The 25,588-nt window shown below is 44.4% G+C and overlaps 2 protein-coding genes across 5 annotated transcripts in view; one reads left to right on the top strand and one right to left on the bottom strand.

Moving 5' to 3' along the window:
- Positions 1-13,058, top strand: part of ccdc180 (coiled-coil domain containing 180) — a 46,457-nt gene extending 33,399 nt beyond the window's left edge. For 2 of the 3 annotated variants that reach the window (XM_034171426.1, XM_034171425.1), the window contains exons 5-8: positions 9,266-9,385; positions 9,687-9,797; positions 9,881-9,976; positions 11,743-12,080. In XM_034171426.1, the coding sequence (XP_034027317.1) occupies positions 9,266-9,385; positions 9,687-9,797; positions 9,881-9,976; positions 11,743-11,991 (576 nt within the window). In that variant the 3' untranslated portion in view covers positions 11,992-12,080. Of the gene's footprint in view, positions 1-9,265; positions 9,386-9,686; positions 9,798-9,880; positions 9,977-11,742; positions 12,081-12,706 lie in introns of those variants that run through there. The other variant, XM_034171427.1, reaches the window with a different exon arrangement.
- A 149-nt stretch (positions 13,059-13,207) lies between these two features.
- entr1 (endosome associated trafficking regulator 1) overlaps positions 13,208-25,588 on the bottom strand; it is a 44,236-nt gene continuing 31,855 nt past the window's right edge. For both annotated transcript variants that reach the window (XM_034171423.1, XM_034171424.1), the window contains 6 exons: positions 22,484-22,598; positions 21,499-21,572; positions 21,306-21,417; positions 14,512-14,574; positions 14,257-14,396; positions 13,208-13,770 (listed from right to left, as the gene is read on the bottom strand). In XM_034171423.1, the coding sequence (XP_034027314.1) occupies positions 13,680-13,770; positions 14,257-14,396; positions 14,512-14,574; positions 21,306-21,417; positions 21,499-21,572; positions 22,484-22,598 (595 nt within the window). In that variant the 3' untranslated portion in view covers positions 13,208-13,679. The remainder of the gene's footprint in view (positions 13,771-14,256; positions 14,397-14,511; positions 14,575-21,305; positions 21,418-21,498; positions 21,573-22,483; positions 22,599-25,588) is intronic.

Raw genomic sequence — 25,588 nt, 5'->3', positions numbered from 1 at the left:
ATATGGCAAAGCTTCTGGGGAAAACCTGGTCTTGTTAGGAGAGACGGCATCCATCCCACTTTGGATGGAGCAGCTCTCATTTCTAGAAATCTGGCCAATTTTCTTAAATCCTCCAAACCGTGACTATCCAGGGTTGGGACCAGGAAGCAGAGTTGTAGTCTTACACACCTCTCTGCAGCTTCTCTCCCCCTGCCATCCCCTCATTACCCCATCCCTGTAGAGACGGTGCCTGCTCCCAGACCACCAATAACCAGCAAAAATCTATTTAAGCATAAAAATTCAAAAAGAAAAAATAATATAGCACCTTCAACTGCACCACAGACTAAAACAGTTAAATGTGGTCTATTAAACATTAGGTCTCTCTCTTCTAAGTCCCTGTTAGTAAATGATATAATAATTGATCAACATATTGATTTATTCTGCCTTACAGAAACCTGGTTACAGCAGGATGAATATGTTAGTTTAAATGAGTCAACACCCCCGAGTCACACTAACTGCCAGAATGCTCGTAGCACGGGCCGGGGCGGAGGATTAGCAGCAATCTTCCATTCCAGCTTATTAATTAATCAAAAACCCAGACAGAGCTTTAATTCATTTGAAAGCTTGACTCTTAGTCTTGTCCATCCAAACTGGAAGTCCCAAAAAACAGTTTTATTTGTTATTATCTATCGTCCACCTGGTCGTTACTGTGAGTTTCTCTGTGAATTTTCAGACCTTTTGTCTGACTTAGTGCTTAGCTCAGATAAGATAATTATAGTGGGCGATTTTAACATCCACATAGATGCTGAGAATGACAGCCTCAACACTGCATTTAATCTATTATTAGACTCAATTGGCTTTGCTCAAAATGTAAATGAGTCCACCCACCACTTTAATCATATCTTAGATCTTGTTCTGACTTATGGTATGGAAATTGAAGACTTAACAGTATTCCCTGAAAACTCCCTTCTGTCTGATCATTTCTTAATAACATTTACATTTACTCTGATGGACTACCCAGCAGTGGGGAATAAGTTTCATTACACTAGACGTCTTTCAGAAAGCGCTGTAACTAGGTTTAAGGATATGATTCCTTCTTTATGTTCTCTAATGCCATATACCAACACAGTGCAGAGTAGCTACCTAAACTCTGTAAGTGAGATAGAGTATCTCGTCAATAGTTTTACATCCTCATTGAAGACAACTTTGGATGCTGTAGCTCCTCTGAAAAAGAGAGCTTTAAATCAGAAGTACTTGACTCCGTGGTATAACTCACAAACTCGCAGCTTAAAGCAGATAACCCGTAAGTTGGAGAGGAAATGGCGTCTCACTAATTTAGAAGATCTTCACTTAGCCTGGAAAAAGAGTCTGTTGCTCTATAAAAAAGCCCTCCGTAAAGCTAGGACATCTTACTACTCATCACTAATTGAAGAAAATAAGAACAACCCCAGGTTTCTTTTCAGGACTGTAGCCAGGCTGACAAAGAGTCAGAGCTCTATTGAGCCGAGTATTCCTTTAACTTTAACTAGTAATGACTTCATGACTTTCTTTGCTAATAAAATTTTAACTATTAGAGAAATAATTACTCATAACCATCCCAAAGACGTATCGTTATCTTTGGCTGCTTTCAGTGATGCCGGTATTTGGTTAGACTCTTTCTCTCAGATTGTTCTGTCTGAGTTATTTTCATTAGTTACTTCATCCAAACCATCAACATGTCTATTAGACCCCATTCCTACCAGGCTGCTCAAGGAAGCCCTACCATTATTTAATGTGTCGATCTTAAATATGATCAATCTATCTTTGTTAGTTGGCTATGTACCACAGGCTTTTAAGGTGGCAGTAATTAAACCATTACTTAAAAAGCCATCACTTGACCCAGCTATCTTAGATAATTCTAGGCCAATCTCCAACCTTCCTTTTCTCTCAAAAATTCTTGAAAGGGTAGTTGTAAAACAGCTAACTGATCATCTGCAGAGGAATGGTCTATTTGAAGAGTTTCAGTCAGGTTTTAGAATTCATCATAGTACAGAAACAGCATTAGTGAAGGTTACAAATGATCTTCTTATGGCCTCAGACAGTGGACTCATCTCTGTGCTTGTTCTGTTAGACCTCAGTGCTGCTTTTGATACTGTTGACCATAAAATTTTATTACAGAGATTAGAGCATGCCATAGGTATTAAAGGCACTGCGCTGCGGTGGTTTGAATCATAATAGATTACAATTTGTTCATGTAAATGGGGAATCTTCTTCACAGACTAAGGTTAATTATGGAGTTCCACAAGGTTCTGTGCTAGGACCAATTTTATTCACTTTATACATGCTTCCCTTAGGCAGTATTATTAGATGGCATTGCTTAAATTTTCATTGTTACGCAGATGATACCCAGCTTTATCTATCCATGAAGCCAGAGGACACACACCAATTAGCTAAACTGCAGGATTGTCTTACAGACATAAAGACATGGATGACCTCTAATTTCCTGCTTTTAAACTCAGATAAAAATGAAGTTATTGTACTTGGCCCCACAAATCTTAGAAACATGGTGTCTAACCAGATCCTTACTCTGGATGGCATTACCCTGACCTCTAGTAATACTGTGAGAAATCTTGGAGTCATTTTTGATCAGGATATGTCATTCAAAGCGCATATTAAACAAATATGTAGGACTGCTTTTTTGCATTTACGCAATATCTCTAAAATCAGAAAGGTCTTGTCTCAGAGTGATGCTGAAAAACTAATTCATGCATTTATTTCCTCTAGGCTGGACTATTGTAATTCATTATTATCAGGTTGTCCTAAAAGTTCCCTGAAAAGCCTTCAGTTAATTCAAAATGCTGCAGCTAGTGTACTAGGAGAGAGCATATTTCACCCATATTGGCCTCTCTTCATTGGCTTCCTGTTAATTCTAGAATAGAATTTAAAATTCTTCTTACTTATAAGGTTTTGAATAATCAGGTCCCATCTTATCTTAGGGACCTCATAGTACCATATCACCCCAATAGAGCGCTTCGCTCTCAGATTGCAGACTTACTTGTAGTTCCTAGGGTTTGTAAGAGTAGAATGGGAGGCAGAGCCTTCAGCTTTCAGGCTGCCTCTCCTGTGGAACCAGCTCCCAATTCAGATCAGGGAGACAGACACCCTCTCTACTTTTAAGATTAGGCTTAAAACTTTCCTTTTTGCTAAAGCTTATAGTTAGGGCTGGATCAGGTGACCCTGAACCATCCCTTAGTTATGCTGCTATAGACGTAGACTGCTGGGGGGTTCCCATGATGCACTGAGTGTTTCTTTCTCTTTTTGCTCTGTATGCACCACTCTGCATTTAATCATTAGTGATCGATCTCTGCTCCCCTCCACAGCATGTCTTTTTCCTGGTTCTCTCCCTCAGCCCCAACCAGTCCCAGCAGAAGACTGCCCCTCCCTGAGCCTGGTTCTGCTGGAGGTTTCTTCCTGTTAAAAGGGAGTTTTTCCTTCCCACTGTCGCCAAGTGCTTGCTCACAGGGGGTCGTTTTGACCGTTGGGGTTTTTACGTAATTATTGTATGGCTTTTGCCTTACAATATAAAGCGCCTTGGGGCAACTGTTTGTTGTGATTTGGCGCTATATAAATAAAATTGTTTGATTGATTGATTGATTGATATAATACGCCCGAGGTGGTATACACACTGATATAATACGCCCGAGGTAGTATACACACTGATATAATACGCCCGAGGTGGTATACACACTGATATAATACGCCCGAGGTGGTATACACACTGATATAATACGCCCGAGGTAGTATACACACTGATATAATTTCAATTTATTTTCATTTATATAGCGCCAAATCACAACAGAGTTGCCTCAAAGCGCTTCACACAGGTAAGGTCTAACCTTACCAACCCCCAGAGCAACAGTGGTATGAAAAAACTCCCTCTGAGGAAGAAACCTCAAGCAGACCAGACTCAAAGGGGTGACCCTCTGCTTGGGAGGTAGTATACACACTGATATACTGTTTCACTGTATGCTAATGCTTCATTCACATGATCGTAGAAAAATTGTCATGCCGGTCATCACAGCGGTCCGTCTGTGACGACATGAGTCGCTGTCATTTTTCAGTGGTAATGACACGGACAATACTTTACTTCATTGGAAGATACGATATGATTGATATGATCATTTCAGCATTTTGTACAGCATTATATTGAAACTGGAAGTCCTTGGTCTGATGGCAGCTTAAAACGTTTGTGAGGTTATAGATTAATTCTTCTCTGTATTAGTCACATGTATGTGATTAAAACCAGGCAACTCTCTGCACTTAAACAGCCCACCTCTCACTGTCCTTCTTTACGCCATCTTCAAAATAATACATCAATCAATCAATCAATTTTTTTTATATAGCGCCAAATCACAACAAACAGTTGCCCCAAGGCGCTTTATATTGTAAGGCAAGGCCATACAATAATTATGTAAAACCCCAACGGTCAAAACGACCCCCTGTGAGCAAGCACTTGGCTACAGTGGGAAGGAAAAACTCCCTTTTAACAGGAAGAAACCTCCAGCAGAACCAGGCTCAGGGAGGGGCAGTCTTCTGCTGGGACTGGTTGGGGCTGAGGGAGAGAACCAGGAAAAAGACATGCTGTGGAGGGGAGCAGAGATCGATCACTAATGATTAAATGCAGAGTGGTGCATACAGAGCAAAAAGAAAAAGAAACAGTGCATCATGGGAACCCCCCAGCAGTCTACGTCTATAGCAGCATAACTAAGGGATGGTTCAGGGTCACCTGATCCAGCCCTAACTATAAGCTTTAGCAAAAAGGAAAGTTTTAAGCCTAATCTTAAAAGTAGAGAGGGTGTCTGTCTCCCTGATCTGAATTGGGAGCTGGTTCCACAGGAGAGGAGCCTGAAAGCTGAAGGCTCTGCCTCCCATTCTACTCTTACAAACCCTAGGAACTACAAGTAAGCCTGCAGTCTGAGAGCGAAGCGCTCTATTGGGGTAATATGGTACTACGAGGTCCCTAAGATAAGATGGGACCTGATTATTCAAAACCTTATAAGTAAGAAGAAGAATTTTAAATTCTATTCTAGAATTAACAGGAAGCCAATGAAGAGAGGCCAATATGGGTGAGATATGCTCTCTCCTTCTAGTCCCCGTCAGTACTCTAGCTGCAGCATTTTGAATTAACTGAAGGCTTTTTAGGGAACTTTTAGGACAACCTGATAATAATGAATTACAATAGTCCAGCCTAGAGGAAATAAATGCATGAATTAGTTTTTCAGCATCACTCTGAGACAAGACCTTTCTGATTTTAGAGATATTGCGTAAATGCAAAAAAGCAGTCCTACATATTTGTTTAATATGCACTTTGAATGACATATCCTGATCAAAAATGACTCCAAGATTTCTCACAGTATTACTAGAGGTCAGGGTAATGCCATCCAGAGTAAGGATCTGGTTAGACACCATGTTTCTAAGATTTGTGGGGCCAAGTACAATAACTTCAGTTTTATCTGAGTTTAAAAGCAGGAAATTAGAGGTCATCCATGTCTTTATGTCTGTAAGACAATCCTGCAGTTTAGCTAATTGGTGTGTGTCCTCTGGCTTCATGGATAGATAAAGCTGGGTATCATCTGCGTAACAATGAAAATTTAAGCAATACCGTCTAATAATACTGCCTAAGGGAAGCATGTATAAAGTGAATAAAATTGGTCCTAGCACAGAACCTTGTGGAACTCCATAATTAACTTTAGTCTGTGAAGAAGATTCCCCATTTACATGAACAAATTGTAATCTATTAGACAAATATGATTCAAACCACCGCAGCGCAGTGCCTTTAATACCTATGGCATGCTCTAATCTCTGTAATAAAATTTTATGGTCAACAGTATCAAAAGCAGCACTGAGATCTAACAGAACAAGCACAGAGATGAGTCCACTGTCCGAGGCCATAAGAAGATCATTTGTAACCTTCACTAATGCTGTTTCTGTACTATGATGAATTCTAAAACCTGACTGAAACTCTTCAAATAGACCATTCCTCTGCAGATGATCAGTTAGCTGTTTTACAACTACCCTTTCAAGAATTTTTGAGAGAAAAGGAAGGTTGGAGATTGGCCTATAATTAGCTAAGATAGCTGGGTCAAGTGATGGCTTTTTAAGTAATGGTTTAATTACTGCCACCTTAAAAGCCTGTGGTACATAGCCAACTAACAAAGATAGATTGATCATATTTAAGATCGAAGCATTAAATAATGGTAGGGCTTCCTTGAGCAGCCTGGTAGGAATGGGGTCTAATAAACATGTTGATGGTTTGGATGAAGTAACTGATGAGAATAACTCAGACAGAACAATCGGAGAGAAAGAGTCTAACCAAATACCGGCATCACTGAAAGCAGCCAAAGATAACGATACGTCTTTGGGATGGTTATGAGTAATTTTTTCTCTAATAGTTAAAATTTTGTTAGCAAAGAAAGTCATGAAGTCATTACTAGTTAAAGTTAATGGAATACTCAGCTCAATAGAGCTCTGACTCTTTGTCAGCCTGGCTACAGTGCTGAAAAGAAACCTGGGGTTGTTCTTATTTTCTTCAATTAGTGATGAGTAGAAAGATGTCCTAGCTTTACGAAGGGCTTTTTTATAGAGCAACAGACTCTTTTTCCAGGCTAAGTGAAGATCTTCTAAATTAGTGAGACGCCATTTCCTCTCCAACTTACGGGTTATCTGCTTTAAGCTACGAGTTTGTGAGTTATACCACGGAGTCAGACACTTCTGATTTAAAGCTCTCTTTTTCAGAGGAGCTACAGCATCCAAAGTTGTCTTCAATGAGGATGTAAAACTATTGACGAGATACTCTATCTCCCTTACAGAGTTTAGGTAGCTACTCTGCACTGTGTTGGTATATGGCATTAGAGAACATAAAGAAGGAATCATATCCTTAAACCTAGTTACAGCGCTTTCTGAAAGACTTCTAGTGTAATGAAACTTATTCCCCACTGCTGGGTAGTCCATCAGAGTAAATGTAAATGTTATTAAGAAATGATCAGACAGAAGGGAGTTATCAGGGAATACTGTTAAGTCTTCTATTTCCATACCATAAGTCAGAACAAGATCTAAGATATGATTAAAGTGGTGGGTGGACTCATTTACTTTTTGAGCAAAGCCAATAGAGTCTAATAATAGATTAAATGCAGTGTTGAGGCTGTCATTCTCAGCATCTGTGTGGATGTTAAAATCGCCCACTATAATTATCTTATCTGAGCTAAGCACTAAGTCAGACAAAAGGTCTGAAAATTCACAGAGAAACTCACAGTAACGACCAGGTGGACGATAGATAATAACAAATAAAACTGGTTTTTGGGACTTCCAATTTGGATGGACAAGACTAAGAGACAAGCTTTCAAATGAATTAAAGCTCTGTCTGGGTTTTGGATTAATTAATAAGCTGGAATGGAAGATTGCTGCTAATCCTCCACCCCGGCCCGTGCTACGAGCATTCTGACAGTTAGTGTGACTCGGGGGTGTTGACTCATTTAAACTAACATATTCATCCTGCTGTAACCAGGTTTCTGTTAGGCAGAATAAATCAATATGTTGATCAATTATTATATCATTTACCAACAGGGACTTAGAAGAGAGAGACCTAATGTTTAATAGACCACATTTAACTGTTTTAGTCTGTGGTGCAGTTGAAGGTGCTATATTATTTTTTCTTTTTGAATTTTTATGCTTAAATAGATTTTTGCTGGTTATTGGTAGTCTGGGAGCAGGCACCGTCTCTACGGGGATGGGGTAATGAGGGGATGGCAGGGGGAGAGAAGCTGCAGAGAGGTGTGTAGACTACAACTCTGCTTCCTGGTCCCAACCCTGGATAGTCACGGTTTGGAGGATTTAAGAAAATTGGCCAGATTTCTAGAAATGAGAGCTGCTCCATCCAAAGTGGGATGGCTGCCGTCTCTCCTAACAAGACCAGGTTTTCCCCAGAAGCTTTGCCAATTATCTATGAAGCCCACCTCATTTTTGGACACCACTCAGACAGCCAGCAATTCAAGGAGAACATGCGGCTAAACATGTCACTCCCGGTCTGATTGGGGAGGGGCCCAGAGAAAACTACAGAGTCCGACATTGTTTTTGCAAAGTTACACACCGATTCAATGTTAATTTTAGTGACCTCCGATTGGCGTAACCGGGTGTCATTACTGCCGACGTGAATTACAATCTTACCAAATTTACGCTTAGCCTTAGCCAGCAGTTTCAAATTTCCTTCAATGTCGCCTGCTCTGGCCCCCGGAAGACAATTGACTATGGTTGCTGGTGTCGCTAACTTCACATTTCTCAAAACAGAGTCGCCAATAACCAGAGTTTGATCCTCGGCGGGTGTATCGTCGAGTGGGGAAAAACGGTTAAAGATGTGAACGGGTTGGCGGTGTACACGGGGCTTCTGTTTAGGGCTACGCTTCCTCCTCACAGTCACCCAGTCGGCCTGCTTTCCCGGCTGCTCGGGATCTGCCAGGGGGGAACTAACGGCGGCTAAGCTACCTTGGTCCGCACCGACTACAGGGGCCTTGCTAGCTGTAGAATTTTCCACGGTGCGGAGCCGAGTCTCCAATTCGCCCAGCCTGGCCTCCAAAGCTACGAATAAGCTACACTTATTACAAGTACCATTACTGCTAAAGGAGGCCGAGGAATAACTAAACATTTCACACCCAGAGCAGAAAAGTGCGGGAGAGACAGGAGAAGCCGCCATGCTAAATCGGCTAAGAGCTAGTAGCTACGCTAAGCTAGCGGATTCCTAAAAACACGCAAAGCGAATAATGTGTAAATAATTTAGAGGTGATTCAGCAGAAGGAGTGCTTTAGTTAAGGCACGTAAAGATTACACTGGGAAACAAATCGTAATCTAGATAACTAGATCAATCTAACTGCGCAGATCAAACAGCTAACAGATACAGAAAAACACCGCTGTGCTCCGGAACAAGAAGTGATACAATACCGCAGTGAGAGCCGACCACCAGTAGAGTCAAGTAAAAAAGTAAAAAAAAAAAAATAAAATAAAAAGGTAAAAAAGTAAAAAAGTCTTGAAAAAGACTATTAGTTCAAAGTCCAAAGCAGCAGGTAGCAGTCTCTGTGTAAACAGTCCCAACAGAGAGCCAAAATTAACAGATACAGCAAAAGCTGTAAAAGCTGAAAAGTTTTGAATGTAAGTATCATCACGGTGAGTCATTGCCATGCTCACAGCCAGAGGTGGTGGAATTGTCCTTTGCCGTCAGCACATGAACGCAGCATGAGGAGGTGTGTTCTGTATGCAGCACTGTGAGACTCGGGTCAGGAGGGCGAGCGCGGTCCTGCAGGCTTCTCTGCTGGAGGTGGACCTCAGGCTGGACACACTGACTGAAACAGTGGCTCACCTGGACATTGGACATCAGCAGGTATGTGCTCACCTGGACACTCGCCTGGAATGTGGGTAGTGTTTTTACAGAGAAGCGGTCCCCCTGTGTCTGTCTCAGAGACAGGGGACATTATGAGCATATAATACATGATGAAAGTGAATTGAAAGCGACCACTGAAGGCAATAAAATTAACCCCCGATAGAAAAATACAAACCCTTTACTTGAACCTGTTGCCTCTCCTCGGGGTGAAACATGTTAAGGCAGAGGGCGCTGGCTTGACTAAGTCAAGCCTGGCTTTTTGTCTTATCTTGAATTGTCCTGCTGTGGGTTTGGTTTCCAGGAGACACTGGCTGTGTGGGAGGAGGTGGAGAAGTTGGCGATACTGAAAAAAAACAGAATCTTAGAGCTGAAAGAGGAATTGAGTGGATGTGAAACAGAGAGAAGTGTGAAGGTCAGCGTGATGAAGGCGGAGCATCTTGTCTTTTCTGGCAATTTCCTGCAGGTGAAACATCTACAGCCTGTTTTCTGTTTCAGGTCAGAGGGCTCCTCCAGAAATACTGCCACCTGCTGGAGAAGATTGGCTTCATGTCCCTGTCTGACATCCACAAACTGATCCACGCTGAGGCCATGGTAAAGCACTGCAACCTTTGACCTGTGACCACTCCTCTGTACCTCTTCATCATGAAGCTGTGTAACTGCTGATACAAAATGCAAAACATGCACTGTGCCGTTTCTCCAGTCACAGCCACAGAAGCCTGTAACTTCTTCTGGGTGTCTTGGTGGCTTTCCTCACTCTTCTCCTTCTTGCACAGTCACTTAGTTTTTCAGATCTGTCTCCTCCACAGATTTACCACAGAGTGTCATACTCTTTGTATTTCTTAATAACTGATGTAAATAAAGTTCAAGACATATTCAGTGACTTGGAAATGTTCATGTATCCATCCCCTGACTTGTCTGAAGAAAACTGTCAGTAAAACTGATTATTTACAGGTATTATACCAAAGGGGCTGATTACTTATGCAACCCATCATCTTGGCTTTTATATTTTTAATTAATTTATATCAAGTTGTAGAGATTTACTTTCAGTTTGAGTTTAAGGAAGATACTTTTTTTTTGTATTTTAAATAGTGTAAACAAATTAAAATGTGTGAAACAGCGAGTGTTGCGGTATGTTTGGAGGGTATTGTGTGGGGTTCCTAAATCTTGTCTTGTTTCATACCTTGAGTATGTGGAAGGAACGGTGCATGTAGAAGTCGAGATTCTTCTGGTGGATGGAAAGGACGTTACCAAGACGTGGCTGAACACACGCTCTGAGTTACAAACACTGGTTGTTAATCACAGAGGACACTTGTGAAGGAACCTTACATATAAGATGAAAACGAAGGAAGAACTTTTTATACAAAACTGGGGAAAAGGCTGACATAAACAACTAGAGCGCCACACTCAAGTTTGCCCCCCCCAACCTTTTCAGTTTCTGAATTCTTTTTCAGATCGTTTTCACAGAACGTTGGTTTTCTCTGCTGTGTCCAGTCTGTCCGCGCTTTTTGACACTTGGTTTCCGATTGATAGCTGGAAGACAAACCGACACAAAATTGGAACCTCCGTCTAGTTTTGGTGGTGTAGATAAATCCAGAACAGAAAAATGAGAGTGACTGCCCTTACCAAAAAGTAGTATATGCAAGTATGTTTCAAGTATACTTCTAGTTTACTTTTTATATACTTATCAGTACTATTTTTTGGTAAGGGTGAGGCACGTTTGATTGAGACATAATGCAAAATGTACATCAAATGGGTTTTTCAATATTAAATTCAAATGTCCACCAAAATCCACAATCTGGATCAGATCCAGATCAGACTTTGTGGGTCGATAACGGATACCATCCTACAAACATGAAAGACATTTGATCTTTTTTGAGAGTTCTGAATTTCTGAGAAGTCATTCAGTGTTAAAGGATAGGGATTTTTTTTTTCCAATTTTCCAAGATTTTTCTTGACTTTGACCTTGACAACTCAATCAGTTCTTGCCTACCAGAATATGAATTCTCTGTAAAACTTTCATAACAATATATGGAAAAAGTGGGTTCCAAGCTGTTCTTTTAGTTTATTTATATTTTGATTTTTCTTTGTTGTCCTCTTTCGTTTTTCTTCTTTACACTCAAGTTTGGGGAGGTTGTTTTTTTTTTTTTTTGTATAACTGAAAAACTAAATAAAAATTGTAAAAACAAAACACACAACAAAACCCCTGATTCAGACAGGTTCTTTGTGGATTGGTGTCTCTTCAGTCTTTGAATGTCTGTGGCCTTTAGGTGACCTGTCTGGTTCAGGGTGTATGATTCGACCACAAACCTCCTCCCAGATTGGAATGATCCACCCTGAAGTGTGTTTGTCTGTTCCAGGCCATCAACCAGTCTCTGCTCACTAACCGTCGCTGTGTGGCCCTTTTGCTGCTCCACCTTCTGGAGGAGAACCTGATGAAAGACTCACTTCTATGTCTACAGTGGGACATGAACCGCTGGAAGAGGACCAGAGCTGACCCAGGTTATAGACGGGTTCATACAGGGCTAAACCAGGTTATAGTCAGGTTCAAACGGGAGATGAGGCGTAAGCCTAAAAGAGAAGTGGCAAAAGCTAAGGAAAAGGCATAGTGTGAGCTGTACAAGAAGTTGAATAGTAAGGAAGGAGAAAAGGACTTGTACCGGTTGGCCAGACAAAGGGACAGAGCTGGAAAAGATGTGCAGCAGGTTAGGGTGGTAAAAGATGCAGATGCTAATGTGCTGACAAGTGAGGAGAATGTGCTGAGAAGGTGGAGGGAATATTTTGAGGAGCTGATGAATGAAGAAAATGAGAGCATGAAAAGGCTGGATGATGTGGTGAGAGTAAATCAGGAAGTACAAGAGATTGGTAGGGATGAAGTGAGGGCAGCTATGAAGAAGATGAAGAGTGGAAAGGCAGTTGGTCCAGATGACAATCCAGTGGAGGCATGGAAATGTCTCGGAGAGATGGCAGTAGAGTTTCTAACTAGATTGTATAATAAAATCTTGTAAAGTGAGAGGATGCCTGAGGAGTGGAGATAAAGTGTGCTGGTTCCTATTTTCTGCAGTAACTACAGAGGCATAAAGTTGATCAGCCACAGCATGAAGTTACGGGAAAGAGTAGTAGCAGAAACTCTGACAGCAGTTTTATGTACCTTTTCATTTTCATGTGTTTGAGGTTTAATTTTAAACATGTCTAAAGTTCCTGAACTCTTTGCTGCTCTGATCACATCTCGTTTCAGACCTCTGTGACAAACGTACCAGAAATACCTAAAAATTGTTCAATTTCAGGTGAGATTGCTGAGATTGTACCTTTCTGTTTCCACAGTGGAGACAGGAACAACTACAAGACAACAGGCAGCATGTGACCTCTGACCTCTAAAAACCAACAGGCAGCATGTGGACGACCCACCAGTGGTCACATTTAACACTGGCATCATCTAAAGTCATTAAAAATAATCCATCTTTGGCTTTGACTCGTTTGTTGCTATGTTGTACGTTTGTGAGTTTCGTTGACCCGGCTCACAAAAATCAGGCTGATCCAGACTACGGCCCCAGGGAAGGTTAGTGGCGTACGTTAGCATGTTATCTGTTTTAGTCCCAGTTCCTGCCAGAGGAACAAACAGGAAGTTACTCATTTGGACACATAAAGACTGGCCAGTGAGGGACTGTGAACAGGTGACCTGATGTTCCATCATGTCTGAAAGTGACTCTTCTGTGTTAACTTGGTGAGGACTGGTTAGCATCCTCCAGCAGGTCAGTCCCCATTTAGTTATAGTGTGTCTTACTGGGACTCTTCAGTCATTTGTCTGGACTGAGTCCAGCGCCCTGCTGATGTCTGTCCTTGCCTTCAGTTTTATGGTTGAGTTCTTGGGGGTGAAGCCGGACTGTTCCAATCTGAATCCTGTTCAGAAGAATCCTCTGGGGTACCATCCCCGGCACAGAGAGCAGGTTCCAGAGGGACAACATGAAAGTAGAATTCAAGTCAAACTTTACTCTGGATTCAAAGACGTCTTGTTTTAGTTCTTTCCTTTGTAAAGATGTCCTCTGTTGGTGAGGACAGCCTGGCCTGATTGGATCCTATGAGGTGGACCACCACGCTCATTGTGGCTCGTGGACAATTTGTCATATGAACAGAAGTCACTGGGAGTCAAGTCTTCAGTTCGTAGACCCCAAAAGCTCCAAAAAGCTGGGTTTAGAGACTTCTGGAGAGTTCTCCTGGACTGCAGGAACTTCTGAGGGTCTCCGTTCTCAGGGTCTCAAAGTGGTCTGAGGCCCAGGAAGTGGTTCTCTGGATGGGTTTAGGACTGTGGATCAAGGTTGGAAATCTTGTCAATGGACTGCAGCAGTTGAGAGACCAGGCGGAGAGACTCTGCTTCGCCCATCAACTGTCTGAAAACACACAAAAGACAAACAGGATCAGCTGGAGATGGTTCTACTACACCCCCCTTAGTCCCCTGACCCTGACAACCCATGTGACCCCGTGTTTCTCTCCCGTGCATTCCTGTCAATGTGTTCTGAGACAGACAGTGAAAGTCCACTGTTGTTCTCATCCGCTGATTCCTAACGCTAACAAGATAATTGTTTGCTCACGTTCTGTTTATGCTCAGGAGCAGGAAATGATGACGTACCGGGTTCAGTCTGGAGCCTTGACCTTTGACATGATGTTTGCTAGGAAAATAAACTAAGCAGGTAATCCGCTAACTAGCATGTAACGTGTGTTTATGTTGATCAGGTTGCCATTAGCGAGCTGACCCGCTGTACAACCTGCTACAAAACACCAGCGCCGCCCATTTTACACGACTGCAAACAGATATTTCTAGAAAGGCCCCGCCCACATACAGCCTAGAGGCTGCGAGTGGTCCAGCAGATACTGACTGGATGGAGGAGTGGGCGTGGCTTGCTGTCTTGCTCAGGCACTCAGACGCCATCTTGGCTTTGTCCTTCATCGTTGCGACGACCTCAGACTCTGCCAACTTCAGACTTTGGTTCTCCAGGCGGTACGCCTCCACCTGAGCCTGCCACCGACATGGACACACGGTTACAGAGTCACTGATTTATCAATAATCTGTGACTCAATTCAGGCCCACTGACCTCATAGGTCAGCCAGTCTATGACATCATCATGTCTCACCTGTAGCTGCTGCAGCTCCGCCTTCAGTTTGGACAAACTGTTTTCAGCCTTCAGCGCTCGCTTCTGCATCAGCACAGAGAGACATATGGAGAGACAAACAGAGATGGACACAAAGAGACACATTGACAGACACAGACATATTGAGAGACAGACAAAGAGACAAAACAGAGACGTGGAGACAAACAGAAATGTAGAGACACAGATGGACACACAGAGACGTGCAGGTTTGGTGAAGTGATGGTATTTATGTGTAAAGATGATTTTGTGGTTTGGATGTTGGACGTTTACCTCACTGGCTGCAGGAGTAAATAAAGTGACGTGTTGAGGTCCTGTCGCACCCTGACCGTGTGCCGACCGTATTTTTAAACACTCTGGCACATGCTGGCATCCGTCTAATAACTGAATGCAGCTGTCACACCTTGACGATTATCCAGCGTCTGCTGACGGCCGTTTCCACCCAGTGGTTCAGGTTGGTACTGCACCGTGTGGTGCGCATCAGAAACAGAGTAATAAAACATTATTTTATTTTTTATTGTCTTTTTTTTTATCTTGGTGGACCATTTTCATTGTGTACAGAATGCTGATGAGTGGACCAGCTGTGGAAACGCTGCTGTGAATAAATGGAGCGCTGTGACTCTTTAAAGCTCAAGCTGCTTCCTGATGCTTTCAGCGATGCTCATCAGACCTGATCAGATCATCACAGACCTGAAGAATGAAATGCTGTGATGATTTAAACTTTTAAAGCACCAGTCGACCACGATCAGGTGTGATCTGTATGACGTGCTGTGTGATCTGTCGGCGTGACGTTCACCGACAGCGACGGCACTTTAAATGTTTAAACAGTTCATTAATCAGATGTGATCACTCTGATTGATCGATCAGGTCTGATGATCACACCACTGTGACGCTTTAAAAGTTTAAATCATCACAGCACTTCTGTGTGATCAGAGCGCGACACTGGCTGAGAAAGGCACCTGCAGCAGAAAAACCACAGAGGGACTTGCTTTTAAACGCCACGTTTTCAGCCACGAATTAAAGTATTTTCTGAAGTCTTTTTCAAAAATCAGGAGCTTTATGTGGATTCATGTCCATCTGTGATGGTGAACTGGACTGAAATGAACAGGTCAGATTTACTGCGTGTATGAATAAAACTGTCTGCATGAGGACGCAGCTTTCAGCCAATCAGTGACCAGCATTAATGGACGGATTTAGACTTATCAGTAAATTACAAGAAATGTGTGCCAACAATTGTAACGTACTATTTATGTACTGTTGTAATCTGTATCACCAGACGGGACACGGGAGACACTCATGACAGTCAACTCTTTAATGCCGTTCCTCAAGTAGACCCCCATGTATATACATTAATGCCACACCCACTTCCTGTGGGGTCAGTCCTTTTATATCATCCCTGTAGGTACATATCTTATGCCCACGCTACATCTCCCCCCTTCAGTTAATTGTCACACATCAATAATTCTATATAAACTGGAACAGTAAATTTACTTTAAAGATTCAAAATCCTTCTTTCCTTTTTTTTTTTTTTTTTTTTTTTTTTTTTTTGCATAACATCATAACACGTTCTCTTGGTCAACATATAAGTTTTTTTTTTTTTCATGAACATTTCGTGAACATTTGATTTAATCATTTTCTTTCTTTCTTTCTTTTTAATAGGGGTCGGGGTAGACTGCCCGGGTCCCCAAGCTGTGCAGGGTGATCCAAACCACAGCTTTCTACAGGTTCAGTCTGTTTGGTGGTCTTATAGTCCGGCCCATTCTAGTCTCTTTGGTAGGCTCTGGAACGACCCTGATGTGGGATCAGGTCCTCCTGAGAGTGCCTAAGGGCAGGTCTATGCTGTAAGACCTGGGTGTCTGAGCTGGACCACTGACAGTCCCTGTTTCTTTTGTGTCCTTCACCCAGGCCATTTGTCCTGGCCTGAGCGCTGGTCTTGTCTTTGTGTTGTATCTTTTGTTGTACCAAGAAGCCTGTTGTTCTTTTTACTCCTGGTCTTTCCTTCTGAAGGCCTGCAGGTCAGGCCATGCAGGTTGTAGTTTCCCTTCGCTGACCGGCAGGGGTGTCCTGATGTTGTGGCCCATCAGCAGCTGTGCAGGGGATGAGCCGTGTGCCAAGGGAGTGGCCCTGTAGGCCATGAGTGCCTTGTGGGGATCTTCCCCCTTCTTCAGGAGAGATTTTACTGTCCTCACCGCCCTCTCAGCCTCTCCATTACTTTGAGGGTAACGGGGACTGCTGGTCGTGTGTGTGAAGTCGTACTCTCTGGCGAAGGCTGCAAACTCCGCTGCAGAGAACTGGGGGCCGTTGTCCGTGACAACGGTCTCTGGGACTCCGTGACGGGCAAAGATCGCCTTCAGCTTTCCTGTCACGTGAGCTGTGGTGGTGGAGGTGAGGTTTGCCACTTCAATGTAGCATGAGTAGTTGTCGATGCACAGAAGATACGTTGCATTGTCCCACTGAAAGAGATCCACTGCCACACGCTGCCATGGTCTTTCTGGCAGCTGAGTTGTCAGCAGTAGCTCTGGTGCATTGTGGGCCTCCCTTGCACAGGTTGCACAGTTTTCCACCTTCCCCTTGATCTGTTTGGACAGACCTGGCCACCACATTGATTACTGCGCTCTGGCCACACACTTTGTCATACCTTGGTGACCTTCGTGTATTTTGTCCAGCATTTGCTCTTGCAGTGTGGCAGGGATGACGATTCGTTGGCCTTTCATCAGCAGTCCGTCTGCCACCAGCAGGTCTTGTTGATACTGCCAGTACAGCTGCAGTTGTGGTGGAAGAGCTTTTCTGTTCAGGGGCCAACCTGTTTGCACCATGCATTTTAGTCTTTTGCACACATCATCTTCTTCTTGTGCTGCTCTGATCTGCACTAACCTCTGTTCTGATGCTGGCAGGTGCTCCATGATGACATTGATGGAGACATACACATCCTCTTCCAGCTGCTTGTCCTCTGGTGTAGGCAGCGCTTGGATTGGTGCTCTGGAGAGTGCGTCCGCTGTGACCAAGCAGCCGCAGCCTGAATCTCAGGATGCGGGGTGGTAAGTCATCCAATGCCCTACTGCCCAGCAGGGAAATCAGAGGTTTGTGATCAGTCTGTATCAAAAACTCCTTCCCTATCAGGTAAGACTGAAAATGCTCACACGCCCAGGTCAACACCAGCGCTTCCTTCTCTATCTGGGTGTACCTACGTTCCGTGTTTGTCATGCTGCATGATATGAAGGCTACTGGCCTCCACTCTCCAGACTGCTGCTTCTGAGACAACACTCCACCTAGCCCAAAGGATGAAGCATCTACTGCTGCTATTGTCTCGGTGCAGACAATACTGGGCCAGTACTGTTGGTGAGCTGAGTTCCTTACGTAGCTCGTCGAATGCTCTCTGCTGTGCAATGCCCCACACCCAGTCTGTGTCTGTTTTTAGCAGGTCTCTCAGTGGCTGTGTGAGTTCTGCTATACGTGGAGAGAACTTGCCCACGTAGTTGATCATGCCCACAAACCTTTTCACGTCCGCAGCATCTTTGGGCGTGGGCATCTCTGTGATGGCTTTGATCTTGCCTGGATCCGCTTCTATGCCCCTCGCGCTGACGATGTGGCCTAGGAACGTTACCTTGTTGACTGCAAACTGACACTTGTCATTGTTCAGTGTCAGCCCCTCTTCCTGGAGCTGCCCCAACACCCTGTGTAGCCTCTGGTCATGTTGTTCTTGTGTTGACCCAAAGGCAAGGATGTCGTCAGCATGGCATACCGTCCCTTCTAATCCCATTAGCATCTGTGTCAGCCATTTTTGAAAGTGCTCGGGTGCTGACAAAACGCCGAAAGGCAGTCTCTTGTAGCAGTATCTCCAGAAAGGCGTGATGAATGTAGTCAGTGGGACTGATTGTGGATGTAGGGGTACCTGCCAGAATCCAGCTGTAGCATCCAGCTTTGAAAACATGGTTGCCCCAGCCAGCTTAGCCAGGGTTTTGTCGACAGTTGGCAAGATGTGTCTCTCTCTGCAAATGTACTCATTCAGATGTGTCATGTCGGAGCAGATTCTGATCTTTCCGTTGGGCATCGGTGCCACAACCATGCCCACACACCAATCTGTAGGCTCCTCTATGGGCACGATCACACCCATTTTCTCCATTCTTTGGAGCTCCTCTTTGACCTTGTTGTGCAGTGGCAGAGGTACACACCGTGGCAGTGACAGTGCATAGGGCTTGACATCGTCCTTCAATTTGATTTTGTACTCCCCTGTGAGGCAGCCCAGTCCTGTGAAGACCTGGGGGTACTGTTTCTTCATGTCGGCCTCTGACTCTATTACACTATCCATTACATGTATCAGTTTTAGGTCTGAGATGGCTGGCAGACCCAGCAGTGGTGTTGCTAGCTATTGTACTACATACACTGGCTGTATTGTTGTTCTGTCCTTGTATGTCATGACAGCATCAAACTGACCTCTCACCTGTAGCGGTCCGTTGCTGGGTCCACACAGTGGTATGGATGCTTTGGTAAGTGGGCCATGCAGTCTCTCTGAGTAGGCAGCGCTTGGGATGACGGTTGCATCCGCTCCTGTATCCAGCTTGATAAGTGCCTGTCCATTCACTTTCAGTGTTTTCTTCCATGCAGGTTTCTTCCCCGTGGACACTGCACCCAGGAAAAGTGTCTCCTCTTCCTCTGCCTCGAGCACTAGACCTACTCTGCCTGACTGACACACTGCTGCAAAATGTCCTCTCTTCCTACATTTTCTGCACTCTGCATCTTGTGCAGCACAGTTGTTCAGGGAGTGTGGCGGCCCTTTTCCACACCGCCCACAGCTTTTCTGTCCTTTCTGAAAGTCCTTTTGTCCTTTTCCTTAGGACATTTTCCCTGTCTGGTTCTCTCTGTATGGCTTTTTCTTAAATTTCAGTAAGTCCACATTCGCCTCTCTTTGTTCAGTTGCCATTGCCTCTCTCACTATTGGTTGCTGTTTCTTAATTTCTTCATGTTGCCGAATTGCGGTGATTGCTTTTTTCCAACGTTAATTCACTGTCCATCTGTAACTTTTCTGACAGTCCGTGATGCTTTATGCTTACCACTAGCCTGTCTCTGATCATTTCATCTTGCAGAGGGCCATTTTGGCAGTGCTCTGTCAGTTTGTAAACTGCTGTGATGAAGGCTTCGGCCGTTTTACCTGGCTCCTGGCTTCTCCTATTGAAGCGCGCCCTCTCGTAGATTGCGTTGTACTTGCATATGAAATATTTATCAAAGGCTGCTCTAACTGACTGGTACTTGTTTATACTCTCATTATTCTCGGCATCGAAGACTAGCGTTGACAGAATATCATCTGCTTTATCTCCCATAGCATAAACCAATGCGTTCACCTGGTACTGTTCATCGTTCTTGTCCAGTCCCACCGCCACACGGAACCTTTCAAATCGACAAATCTAACTGGGCCATGTAGAAAAGTCCGAAAAGTCAAAGTTATCCGGTGGGGTTACGGGGAAAAGTGAATCCATCCTCTTTTCTTCCTTTTTTTACTGTCGAGCTGTCCTTTCAACGTCCGTTACTGACACGCTCCCTCGTGGTCTGACTGACTAGCTGCTAGCTTGCTGCACTCAGTTTCTACCTGCCGGCTAGCGTTAGTGTAGCTTAGCATTTACCGCGAAAACTTGCACTTGACTTATTAATAAATTCATTTTACCGCGACTGACAGGCAATTCCTTCTTTCCGATTGTCTGAGGCGGAATTCAGCAGGATTCTGACACCATGTAACATGTACTATTTATGTACTGTTGTAATCTGTATCTATTACCAAACGGGACACGGGAGACACTCATGACAGTCAACTCTTTAATGCCGTTCCTCAAGTAGATCCCCCCATGTATATACATTAATGCCACACCCACTTCCTGTGGGGTCCTTCCTTTTATATCATCCCTGTAGGAACATATCTTATGCCCACGCTACAACAATCACATAACTGACCTACAACTTATGTTCAGCATGTGACAGAGATGTGAGTCACACGCTGGCATGTGTTGAAAATTTTCAGCAGGCCCAAAATTTTCTGAGGAGCTCAGTTTATCAGGATAAACATCAATGAGCTTCAACATCCTCTTAACTTATGAAAAACTTAACCTTAACTTATTGGACTTATGCCAGTGTTTTTTAATAAGGTTGGCATACGCTGGCTAAATCATCAAGGTGTGACAGGACCTTTACCTGGTGACTGTGACAAACTGGCGTCCTGTCCAGAACCCCGCCTCCCACCCTATGACTGTTGGGATAGGCTCCGCCCCCTGTGCCCCTTGTTTGGCATAAGCAGGTACAGAAGATGAATGAAGTCATATTTCAAAAATACTGACTAAAATAGTTCTATTATTTGGAAGATTTTGTAAAGTTCCTTAATTTAATCAATTTCATTTTGGGGGATTTTGGTTTAATTCATCCACAGGTCACATGTTCTTTCGGCTCCTCCCTTTTTTCCACAAGAGGTCACCACAGAAGATCTGAGGATGTAGATTTGGCAAAACGTTTGAGCCAGATCTCCTTCCTGACTCAACAGGTGGGGTGGGTTTGAACCGGGACCTGGCCACTTGCTAACCGCTCAACCACCATGCCGCTTTACTGATCCACGGGGAGGAGCTCTGCTGCCAGCTGCTGGATGTAAACGGTACTGATTTGTCTGAGAAAAGTCACCGTGCGCAGAATTCAGTCTTTGAAATGTTCCGTGAAAAAAGACGATTTTATAAAGTTCTGCTTTTAGTAAGTTGGCACAGAATTGTTATTTTTGTTTTTTCATATTTCAGAGGTGGACCTACGGTCATCAGGCACAGGTTCTGCTCCACAGACTGGACCATGCGCTCCAGGTCCTGTGCCTCCTTCACCTCCTGAGTCCTCCTCTGGACCAGCTCCTCTGTCAGCTGAGCCACCCTGGCATGGCACAGAGGCATGCTGGGTAAACGGTGAAGAAGAGGCTCTGTGATTGGTGGAATGTGACCGGCAGCCACTTACCTGCGTTGGTCTGCCTCTGTTTTCCTGGACAGTTCTCTGATGGTTTTTCTCAGCAGCAGGTTCTCCTCCTTCAGCTGCAGCACAAACACACAGTCAGCTGACGAAAGCCTCGCCGACGTGCTTCACGTGTTGTCAGGAAGCAACACATGAGGCCGGGTAAAACCACATCCAGCACCTGGACCGTCAGCACTGGAGTCCCCCAAGGTTGTGTACTCTCCCCTCCATCCTCAACAATGTCATTACCACAGTGGAGAACGTCTGGTTTCATCATCTCCCAGAACCTCAAGTAGACTTCCAACATCACCTCAAGTCTTCAAGAAGGCCCAGCAGAGGATGAACTTCTTGCGTCAGCTCAGGAAATTCAATCTACACACAACTTACCCACAGTGTTGTACATTACTGAGTGCTGTGCTCAACTGGACTGTAACTCCCCAACTGGATTCTAACTCCCCGAATGGACTCTAACTCCCCGAATGGACTCTAACTCCCCGAATGGACTCTAACTCCCCGAATGGACTCTAACTCCCCGAATGGACTCTAACTCCCCGAATGGACTCTAACTCCCCGAATGGACTCTAACTCCCCGAATGGACTCTAACTCCCTGACCAAACTCTTAACTCCCCGACTGGACTCTTAACTTCTCACCCGGACTCTAACTCTCCGACCGGACTCTAACTCCCCGACCGGACTCTAACTCCCCGATTGGACTCTAACTTCCTGTGTGTGTAGACAGGCTTGGCCTATAAAGTTGAGTATGATATCCAGAAGGGACCTGGAGTAGTGCTGATGGACTCAACCTGCTCAGAGAAAGTACAGCTGCAGGTGATCGTTCCCTTCATTCTGGATTCTTCTGCTGATTGTTTCTGCAGTGACGTCTTTTAGATTTTTCCTTTATAAACAATTGATCAGTTAATCAGAGCTGTTGGTTTGACTCCACATGTTGGCTAGCTCCTGATCTCGGTTCAGTGTCAGTGCTGTACATACCTGCTGTATGTTGTCGCTCCTGCAGGAGGCGTCTGGTTCTTCTGAGAAAGTCTCCTTTCCCTCAGAGGTCTCAGCTCCTCCTCCTCTGTGGTCAGCTGCAGGTTTGCAGGAAAACCTGGTTTGATCCAGAGAAACACATCAGCAGCACTCAGCAGGTTTCTTTGTCACTGCGGTTATGCAAAACCTCATCAGAATCAGATTTTGGGTCCTTTATTTATCCTGTTAGTCCAACTGAGATCAAGATCTCTTTTACAAGGGAGATGTGAAGTTTTTTTAAGTTTCCTTTCCATCTAACCTGCATGTCTCTGGATGTGGCAGGAACCTGAAGCACTCACGCAAACACGGGGAGAACATGCAAACTCCACACAGAAAGGCCGCGGGTGGGAACTGAACCTATGACCTTCTTGCTGTGAGGCATCAGTGCTAACCACTAAGCCACCGTTCTGCCACGATTTAATTGGCCAACTATGAATGCACATACGAGGAATTTGTCTCTGAATTCTCTTTGGTCACACTGCACAATAAACATGGTGGACAAAAGTAAACATAAATGAGAAATAACAATAAATGCTGTAGGGATAAAGAGCTTAAATATACACAGTTTTACAGATATATTTACTTTTTTTTTTTTTTACAGATTGTGTATTTGTGCAGAGGTTTGCCCATTAAGAGCATCAAACATGTTTGTTCAACATACTGATGACTTGGGGAAAGAAACTATTTCTTAGCCTGGTGGTTTTGGCGGACAGTGATCTGTAGCGCCAACCAAAGGGGAGGGGTGAGAAGACTGTGAATCCTGGGTGAGAGGAGTCACTGCTGCTGCTGCTGCCAGCTGCCCACTTCCTCACTCTGAAAGAGATCAGATCGAGGATGGAGGGCAGGTTGGCACCAGTGATCTTCTCCCCTGTCCTGATTGCCCTCTGCAGTCTGTTCCTGTCCACTTTGGTTGCTGAACCAAACCAGCCAGTGATGGACTGACAGAGGACAGACTGGTTTATGGTCAAGTAGAAGTTCACCAGCAGCTCCTGTGGCAGGTTGAACTTCCTTAGTGTCCCTAGGGTGAATAAGAAGTCTGCGTGTCATAGAGCTTTCTCTTATCGTGCCCCTGTGATCTCCCTGCATTAATAAAAGTCTGGACTTTCAAGTCCAGACTTAAGACTCACTTATTTTCCTTTTCGTATGGCTAGCATACTGGCACAGTATGTTACTATGCTATTTACTTTTAATTCATTTTATTAGTAAACGGCGCGTGTTGTGGCTTCAACTTTATCTAAAGTCTGGGTCTTTTAGTGAAGCTTAGGGCTAGTGGCCGGCGATCACCTTAGTATTTCTTCTGTTTTTCTTGTTGTTTACTGCTGATGAATTATACCCCAGTTGTATTTTTTTTCTGGCTGACTGATTCTACTCTTTTTCTCTCTGTCCGAGGTACGAATGATGGACGGTGTTGGGAAAGTGTCGGTACACGGACCCACAACAGGGGGCGCAAAGGAACGGACAATGGAGTAGGTCAAATAACAACACTTTACTGTTGTGAATGTGCACAACAAATACAACAGATTACAACAATAGATCAGAATCAATTCACAAAGGTGTCGTGTGGGCAGGCTCGAAGATAGGAGACGCCTGTCCAAAGCAGAACCGGAACCACACGATTTCCTCCGCCACCAGACCCCGGGAATACTGGAGCCGCCAAGTCCCGAACTCCCAGGTGGCCACTGCCTCCGCGTGTCGGACCTGGTACTGCTGGCGAGGAACAAAAACACAATTAAAGGTGGGCGCGTTTGCACCCAGTAATCCGCACGGCAGGAAAACTACCTCCACCTCTCGTTGGAAAAAAGGTCTGTTATCACTCACAAAAATCACAAAAGGTTACTGTCAAGCAGTCAGCTGAGAATATTACCTTCCAGGTAGAACGATATCTCGGCAAAGAGGTGGAGACGTCGTCCTGCTGATGTACCCCTGCTGATTGGTAACAGCTGTTGCAGGTGATGCGTGACAGCTGTCACCCTGGCTGCTCCTGTGAGGCGGCTGCGCCCTCTGGTGCCTGGAGCCCGCACTCCAGGCAGGGCGCCCTCTGGTGGTGGGCCAGCAGTACCTCCTCTTCTGGCGGCCCACACAACAGACGGATCCGAACTGAAGGGCCCGGACAGACTGTGAGGTGGAAGACCTGAGGCAGGTGCTGTATGCTGCAGTCTGCATGTGAAAGTGACCCTGTAGCGGGGTCAGGCCCACTAACGGCGTGGATGACACCTGCCTGTGGTGCTGACGCCTGTGTGGACTTCTCATCTTCTTTATATTATTATGTTTCTTGATAATCTATTTTCTGTTTCTTCAGCTTTGTAAAACTTTGTAAAAACTTGTAACTGTTAGAATGGTCCAAGCAGAGGTTCACCCCCCTGAGTCTTGCCAATCACAACAAAGTTGCCTCAAGGCGCTTCACACAAGTAAGGTCTAACCTTACAACACCTAGAGCAGGAACAAAGGTGACAGTGGTAAGAAAAAATGCCCTCTGATGATTTGAGGAAGAAACCTCAAGCAGACCAAACTCAAAGGGGTGACCCTCTGCTTGGGCCATGCTAACAGTTACAAGGGTTTTACAAAGTTTTACAAAGCTGAAGAAACAGAAAACAGGAAATTAAAACACATGACGTAATAACAAAGGAATATGTATTTAATGAGAAGTCCACACAGGCAGTTATGCCACAGGCAGGGGTCATCAGCAGTCCTCATGCTGTCAGTGGGCCTGTTCCTGTGGCAATGTGTAGTCCGTCAGACCGGTATCCTGTCTTCAGTAATTGTTCTGCAATCTGCGGTCCCTAATAGTGGGACTGAAGCAAAGACCTGGGAGGGGTCGTTCCTTGCCAGGCCGGTGATTTAGAGTCACCTCCGACTGCCAACAGCGGATTGACGGCATCCGGACCCAGACGAATGGAACGGAGTCAGCAAAACAAGTAAGGTGTTGAGTTTTTTAAGTTATACAGCTGTTTTAGCATGGTCATGCTGAAATGACCCTTTGAGAATAGTGGTACTGAAGGACCACATAACAGTAAATGCATTCTAGCGAACAGTGAGTTCTGGTAATTACGTAGTCATTATGGGCAATTG

The sequence above is a fragment of the Thalassophryne amazonica genome, chromosome 5 (assembly GCF_902500255.1).
Source record: "Thalassophryne amazonica chromosome 5, fThaAma1.1, whole genome shotgun sequence".
Lineage (NCBI taxonomy): Eukaryota > Metazoa > Chordata > Actinopteri > Batrachoidiformes > Batrachoididae > Thalassophryne > Thalassophryne amazonica.
Note: the sequence above shows the minus strand (reverse complement) of the source record. Positions and strands in the feature narration are given on the sequence as shown.